This window comes from Perissodus microlepis, chromosome 13, assembly GCF_051167445.1.
Source record: "Perissodus microlepis isolate ML-2025 ecotype Zambia chromosome 13, ASM5116744v1, whole genome shotgun sequence".
Lineage (NCBI taxonomy): Eukaryota > Metazoa > Chordata > Actinopteri > Cichliformes > Cichlidae > Perissodus > Perissodus microlepis.
Genome location: NC_140473.1, coordinates 11795977 through 11803947, shown reverse-complemented (window position 1 = coordinate 11803947; position 7971 = coordinate 11795977). Strand labels below are relative to the sequence as shown.

Sequence of the window (7971 nt, the reverse complement as noted above, 5' to 3'; positions counted from 1 at the left end):
TTCATTTTTAATTTATGTGGATTTGTGAACTTTTATTTGAATTTCTGTGTGTTTGGATCACTGTGTTGTTCATTTTATTTGTTTATCTTTGTTCCTTCCTTTTTTTGTTGATTTGTTTATGTTGAAAAAAAAAAACCCAACAACAACACAGAACTGAAAAGGTTTCAAGCTGTAGCTCAGAAATAATTCTCATAAAATCGGGCTGCCATCAGTTTACAATAAAAGTGAAAGAATTACTCAAACTACAGCGTGGATCTTGTGAAGGCCAGCTATGGTCAGCGATTTGCTTTCTGCAGGTGTGGCTTTGATCTAAGTGTCAGTGTTTACAGGTTGATGTAATAAAGAAGGTCAAACTGCTTTATTCAAAACGCTGTCATCCTGTGGGCCTCAATGATATGGCCGCTTTCAGCCAATCTGCAACAAGTCTGCGAAGATCAAAGAGGAGATGAGCCAACCACCTCTCCTCCAAACACCCATCCTCAGCTGGAGCTTCTCTTTAGCCTTTATATACAGGAGCTGTGAGTGACGTTCAGCTTCCTCGGACAGAAGTTGTTTTTCTAATTGCACAAGGAGATGAAAGAGATTCTGGAGCAGCTTTAAGGTTCTTCAGTAAGCTACGTGTTTCAGCCCTGGAGGTACTGGACAGAATGGCGACAGGCGCCGGCGAGTGTCCGAGCAAGGCCGTTCAGTACCGGGTAGATCACCTCCTCAGTGCGGTGGAGAGTGAGCTGCAGGCCGGGAGCGAGAAGGGTGACCCCACGGAGAGGGAGCTGAAAGTGTCCTTGGATGAGAGCGAGCTGTGGCAAAAGTTTAAAAACCTCACAAATGAAATGATAGTTACAAAGAATGGCAGGTGAGCGCATGGATGGATAGACTGATGTAAAACACAGTTCTAAATTTCTTCCGTTTTTTAAAATGTGTGACTTTATTTTTTAAGGCGCATGTTTCCGGTGCTGAAAGTGAGCGTGTCTGGACTGGACCCGAACGCCATGTATTCCTTTTTGCTGGATTTCGCGTCTGCAGACAACCACAGGTGGAAATACGTCAACGGAGAGTGGGTGCCTGGTGGCAAACCCGAACCTCAAACTCCCAGCTGTGTGTACATCCACCCAGACTCCCCAAACTTCGGCGCGCACTGGATGAAGGCTCCCGTCTCGTTTAGTAAAGTCAAACTCACAAATAAGCTCAACGGAGGAGGTCAGGTAAGTGCAAGGCAAGTTCGTGCCGTGTTTTTAGAATGAAATACACAATGAAAATGCGTTTCAGAGACACAACATAGCTACATCTGTGTTGTCGTTTTTCCAGATCATGTTAAATTCTTTGCACAAGTATGAGCCACGCATTCATATAGTTCGGGTTGGAGGCCCACGGAGGATGATCACCAGCCACTCTTTCCCAGAGACACAGTTTATTGCAGTAACGGCGTACCAAAATGAAGAGGTAGGCAATGCACCGATTTAGGTGTGTGTGTGTGTGTGTGTGTGTGTGTGTGTGTGAGTGTGTTTTAGAATAAAATGAGTTTAGCAAGAAATATGGTTAACAGAAATAGAATACAAATAAAGTTTAATGTGTGCGTAATTTACGCACAGCTTTTGCGCACGATTTAGTTTATTCGGGGTTTTTTAATTTGGGGTTTTGATTTTGCTCGTTTGTTTGTTTAATTTTAACAAACCATATCCACGTTATTTATACTTTTTTTTTTAATATTTGGATTTTAGATAACTGCCCTGAAAATAAAGTACAACCCTTTTGCCAAGGCCTTTCTAGATGCAAAGGAGAGGTAAGGATACATGTGAAGTTTAAATTTTGCATTAAAGCGTGTGAAAGGGTTTTCTCAAACAACACAATCAGTAGAAATAAACCAGTCTTCATTCTTGCAGGACTGATAATAAAGACATACGAGAAGATGCCAGTGAAAACCAGCAATCTGGTTACTCTCAGTGTAAGTATATCTTCTTCTTTTTTTCTTTTTTCATTGTAATAAGCAAGTGGTGCTAATCTTTTCCTTTATTCTCTCCTCTCATGGAGACAGTGGGTAGCTGGTTTATTCCAGGGACAGCTCCTCTCTGCCCTTCAGCCAGTCCTCACAGCCAGTTCGGGAGTCCAATCTCCCTCTCGCCATCCCATGGTTGCGAGCGCTACTCCACTCTGAGGAACCACCGCTCTGCCCCTTACTCCAGCCCGTATACCCATCGGACCAACTCACCCAGTGAGTATCTCTCTCCACCAGTTACCTTCGTATAGAATCACACCACTTCCTTCCCCAACTATTAACAAGAAACTCAAACAAACGTTACTGAGCTGGGAATGTTTTGCATTCCTTTGGCTTTTGTGCGAGCGGAGCCTAAGAGCTGTAAACAGCGTGGCTTTGCACAAGGATGTATGAGAGTCACCCCTGTCACTGTCAGGGGGACTAGTCCTGAAACATACAGACAAAACAACAGGTGATAAACTTTATAATAAAGATATATAATTTGACTTTTGACAGATATATCCAAAACCACTGAACACAGATGTCTTTGTGTTGCAGCCAGTTTCTCAGACAACTCTTCAACCTGTCTGTCGATGCTTTCAAGCCATGATAACTGGTCCAGTCTTCAGATGCCAACACACTCGAGCATGATTCCCATGGCCCATAACTCCACCTCTGGTACCAGTTCTAGGTTTGTGCTGTTTTCTTCTGCTTATTTTTCACTGACTCTAGTCAGAAATAATAGGATAATCACAAAAGACAATGAAAAATCAGTCCTTGGATGTGCAAGATCACAAATCTTCTCTCAATTATTATCTTGTCTTTTTTAGTCCAAAAGTATTAGTAAAGCATTAGGAGGAGCAAGAGTTTGGTTCAAGTTTGGTCAAAATGATAATTTAAACATGCAAATAATTATACAAGATGCAAATAGTGCATTAATAATACTGGCGAGAAAGGAAAAACACATATATATGGCAAAGATTTCAGCTAAACTAGATTATAAATCAGTTATTTGTAGCAAAGGTCCATTTTTATACATTTTGAAATAGATCATGTACAAAAAGAATTACGTTATTAGAAGTTAAAATACTTAAACTGACTCTAACACTGAGGCACTGACTTGAGATTATTTGTTTGTTCTCACAAACAACCATTAGATACAAAATCCATACAAAAAGTAGCATCATCAGAGACGTTGAATAGCTCTCCTTCATTTCTCTCAAATTTAGCTTTTCATTTTGTCTTTTTCACTTTGCAAAAACTTAATGATCTTTATGTATTTAAACTAAAAAACACATTGAACAAATACAACACATTTTTAAAAAAAAAAACACTTTATTGATGCCATGTCTGAACATTTGAATGAGAAGCACTTTTAAAACATCCAAAGAAGAGACGAATGAGAAGTTTTCTGTCCATCTCTGTCCAGTCAGTATACCAGCCTGTGGTCTGTGAGCAACTCGTCACTCACTCCGGTGTCCCAGAATGGGGGGATAAACAACTGTCTGAGCTCCCAGTTTCTTCGAGGGTCCAGCAGCCACTATCCCACCCTGTCTCATTCAGCAACAGTGCCCTCCTCTGGCTCTCCCATGTACGACAACAACACGGCCACAGAAGTGCATGATACGGCTCAGTATGACCTCTCGCCACTTGGCCGACTGCCATCCGCCTGGACCCCAGTTACGCCTCCGTCCCTGTGATGAAAAATTCTCTTCAAGCTGAGAGAAAAAGAGAGAGATCGCCATGAAACGCTGACCTCATGCTTTACCTGATGTTGGTTTGAAAGGTGAAATTAGTTCTCAAAAACATGATTTGGTCCTTTAAACGTCACTGATAATATTCGGTCAGTTTCTGAGACATTTAAACTGGTGCTAATGAAAAGCAGCAAAGGCTTAAATTCAGCCTTCGGAGGACTACTGAAATAGCTGGGGGGGATTTTCTTTTGGTTTACTTTTGCTTGAATTCATTCAAAGTATTTATTCAAAAAAGCAGGAATTTTAAAATGTTAATCTGCTTACATTAAGCATAACTGCATAACATTCACTGCAGTAAGCAACAAAGATGTACAGTTGAAAAATGTTAAATCGTTAATACATTGTTTATAGTGTAAGTGAGAAAGGAATCCAGCAAACTGTATATAGCTAAATGAGGGTTTTTCAAGGTTTTTAAATGAAAAGTGGAATCCATTGTCAATATTCTGCAATCTGACATTAAAGATCATGTTTCTCATATCGTCTCTTTTACATTCTCCCATTGTCCTTTCATTGTCCGTGTGGTTTTAATCATTTAGTCATATTGATCCAACAATAAAAATAAGGGACAAAAGGTTTACTGATTTTTTTTAAGCTGAAACATTTCATTAGGATTGAGCTATTTTATTTTAAATCATTTAACTTTATTTACTTGTGTACACTATTCACACTGACTTCAGCATGTGCAGTATGTCTTTCTGCTTCTCCTTCCAATGAGCAAAGAAGAATAATTTTACACATAATTGTGTCTGCACATATGAAAAAGTTTTCACAGGACTCTCTGCAGTCCTGTGAAAATGTAAGTCCACCTCATGCTTCAATAGCTAGCAGAAGCACCTTTAGCAACAACTTGAAGTAGGGTCAAGTTCTGGGTGAATTTGTCAGTCTCTCGCATCATTGTGGAGCCCAATTTATTAACCCTACACCGCCGCCGTGTCCGTCCAAGGACATTGTTGCAGAAGATTTGTGGTTTGTTCAGCTGCAACTTTGCAAACCTTTAGATAGAGATGTTTACTCCTGTCAACCCTTCCAAACAAGTCATACTGGTTCAGTCTTTTTCTAATTGTACTGTTGTAAAACGTAACATTTGACATGTGAACTGGGGCCCGTAGAGTCCGGGATGCAGCTGTCGCCTGGTCTGACCTTTGGGTGAATTTGCTGGGATTTGCTGGGACAAACTGCCAAAACTTCTGCTTTTATAGTGGTGGTCACGCTTCCTGATGATCAATTAAAGTACATATAATCAGCAGGGCTTTAATTCCTATGGAAGCAGTAAGGGTGTGCTTAGTTTTTCATAGACCTGTAGGATCCTTGAAAACGTTCCTTTTCACATGGCTGTACGTAGATTTGAGGAAGGCAAGCTAAACCACTGGAGGCTGACGTGCTTGAGTGTGAACGTCAGGGTGACAAATCTCAGAGAACCACACAGCTTTTGTGCTCACACCCCGTTTCCTTTTATATCTCTCTGGGACGTTTTCTTGGACACACATTAATCTGTGCCTGGAACATTGTGTGGGTTGTCATTATGAAAAGAATAACTTACACCCTGCTCAGTTTCACTTCTTAAACCTTGACGTTTTCTATATGCTGAAAGATTTTCAAAGTAGTACCGTAGTTTTGAATCTTTTTGGTTTGGTATTTAAATAATATTCTCATTAAATGCACAAACTATAGCCTGTTCGGCTCCCCGTTATTATGCAAAAAGCTTTTTAGCACCATGACGTCAGAGTGCACGCCCAGGCGTGTTTCTTGTTAATTAAGTTAGAAAACATTAGGTCATGTCAGTGCAGGCATGACATGTAAATAACCTCAGGACATACAACAGTGTTGTTTTTGTTTTTGTCCCGTGTTATTGACCTGAAACGCTGCGGAATTGCAAAACTTAATAAAAAGGTATTTTTTCTGTAGTTTTTAAATGAAATAATTTCACAACAATATTTGGTTTCTTCTAAAGTTCTAATTTTTCATTTTTATTTTTTATTTCTTATTTTTCCTTTTTCCTTCAGACTGGATATCAACTCAGTCTTTGTTCACACCAGCACCGTATCCGCTGGTCATTGCCACATTAGGTCTGGGTCACCACACTGTGATATCACATGGGAAGCTTTAATAATTCTGGTGTCCCTATAGTCGTGTGCAAGCACAGCGGCTCCTCTCACGTTTTATGCAAGTTCAACTTCTTTTTGGTCAAAGTGAAAACAGTGTGGTATCATATAAGGAAGTACCCACTCTAAATCATACCCTATTTTTTCAGCTGTTTTACATCAAATGGGTTTCCAACATTAACAACATCTGGATTAAATGAGATTCCAAACTAACCACTGAGACCATAAACTCATTATAAAAAATATTCTTACACAGAGTTTAAAGTGGGATCATCTTCTAATAGAATTCAGACCAATCATACTTACGTCTACAACCAGAGGACCTGCCCCCTGCTGGCCATTAAAAACAATGTTTGTTTAAGGCACTTCCTCAGTGACTTCACTTTTCAGAGAAGTGAATGTTTCCAAATGTCTTCTTTCCATGATGTGAGGTCATTTTTTATTTCTCTTCTATTTATATTGTTCGCAGAGTCAGTTTTCCTAACAATGAAGCCATTGCTGTTACATTTGCTGTATATTCTGTATATGCTTTTACTACAGGCTTGAAAAGCATACTTGAAGAAGGCCCTTCTTGGAGGCAGACTGTGGAGGCGACTGTGCAACAACAGGTCCCTTTATGAGGCAGATTAAGTCATTTCGGTACCAAGATAAAACCCACAGTTTGCAGCACAGAAGGCCAAACCCAGCCTCTGGGTGACAATCAAGTACCCAAAATCCCACAAATCACATTGTGGGAGGAGGTCGGTGTTTTTACTTCCACAAAATCTAAGAAACACTCAGAGGCACCACCATGATAAAGTTGAAGAGACTGCAGGAATTAATCTACTGCTCTGCAGCAAAAAGTTTTGAAGAAGCAGAAAGTAAACTATGTCTATGACCCCAGTAGGTACAGGAGGCAGAAGGAAACCAATCATATAGTGAGAGAACTCAACAAAGAACAGAGGAAACTCAGAGAGGAGGAGAGGAGAGGCAGACCTGATGCAGACATCTGGAGCAAGCTTCTGAGGAGTGAGGAGCCAGCTTACAGGGGCAGAAGTTACAGGAGTCTAGAAGTGTGTCTGTGAAGGTTCTCAGTCATCCAGGTCATCGTAGTCAAAGGAGCTTGCAAAGAAAAGCGTCTGGACTTCTTTAAGTTTACTTGAAGACGTTTCACCTCTCATCCGAGAAGCTTCTTCAGTTCTAAGGTCAAATGGTGGAGAGTCCCAGATATAAACCTAGTGGGAGTATCCCCCCACAGAGGGACAAAAGGACCCCCTGATGATCCTCTAATCGCCTGAGCCAAGGTGTGAAACTGGGTGTGGGTCCCAATCAGCCAGAGTTTCGGGTGTGTTCATTGTGAAACCTGGCCCCACCTTATCATGCGAATTCCTGAGGTCAGATGGCCCAGGCTTGTGAAGTGGCCACTTCACAAGCGCATGGCACAACACAGAAGAGCCACCTCCACAGGACAAGACTCAGCAGTCCATCTGCATCTTAAGGATAAAGGACACTCTTTCGAGGATGCCAATGTTCACATTTTGGACAGAGAGGACAGATGGTTTGAAAGAGGAGTGAAAGAAGCCATCTATGTCCACTGTGAGCGACCATCTTTGAACAGAGGCGGGGGTTTACGACACCAACTCTCTGCCATCTATAATCCAGTTTTGAGATCCCTTCCCAGACGCCTTAACGCCCACTCACATCCTGGGCCATCTGACCTCAGGAATTCGCATGATAAGGTGGGGCCAGGTTTCACAATGAACACACCCGAAACTCTGGCTGATTGGGACCCACACCCAGTTTCACACCTTGGCTCAGGCGATTAGAGGATCATCAGGGGGTCCTTTTGTCCCTCTGTGGGGGGATACTCCCACTAGGTTTATATCTGGGACTCTCCACCATTTGACCTTAGAACTGAAGAAGCTTCTCGGATGAGAGGTGAAACGTCTTCAAGTAAACTTAAAGAAGTCCAGACGCTTTTCTTTGCAAGCTCCTTTGACGAGTCTAGAAGTGGACTAGAACAGGCTTCTGCAAGAATCTCTTTGGGTTTGCAAACAACCCCCCATCAGAAAGGAGCACAGTGTTAATCTACAGGCAGACCTGGAAAAACAACTAAAAATGTCCAGAACAGAAAAAAAACACCTTCTCATCTGACATGCTACCA

At 41.4% G+C, this 7971-nt stretch overlaps 1 protein-coding gene across 1 annotated transcript; it reads left to right on the top strand.

The window, feature by feature from the left end:
- Positions 1 to 390: 390 nt before the first annotated feature.
- tbxtb (T-box transcription factor Tb) lies at positions 391 to 3780 on the top strand. Its single transcript, XM_084948761.1, has 8 exons — positions 391 to 853; positions 938 to 1202; positions 1306 to 1440; positions 1719 to 1780; positions 1881 to 1942; positions 2033 to 2209; positions 2531 to 2663; positions 3402 to 3780. Exons 1-8 carry the CDS (start codon positions 648 to 650, stop codon positions 3670 to 3672), a joined length of 1311 nt encoding a protein of 436 aa, XP_084804887.1. The 5' UTR covers positions 391 to 647; the 3' UTR covers positions 3673 to 3780.
- The last annotated feature ends 4191 nt before the right edge of the window (positions 3781 to 7971 follow it).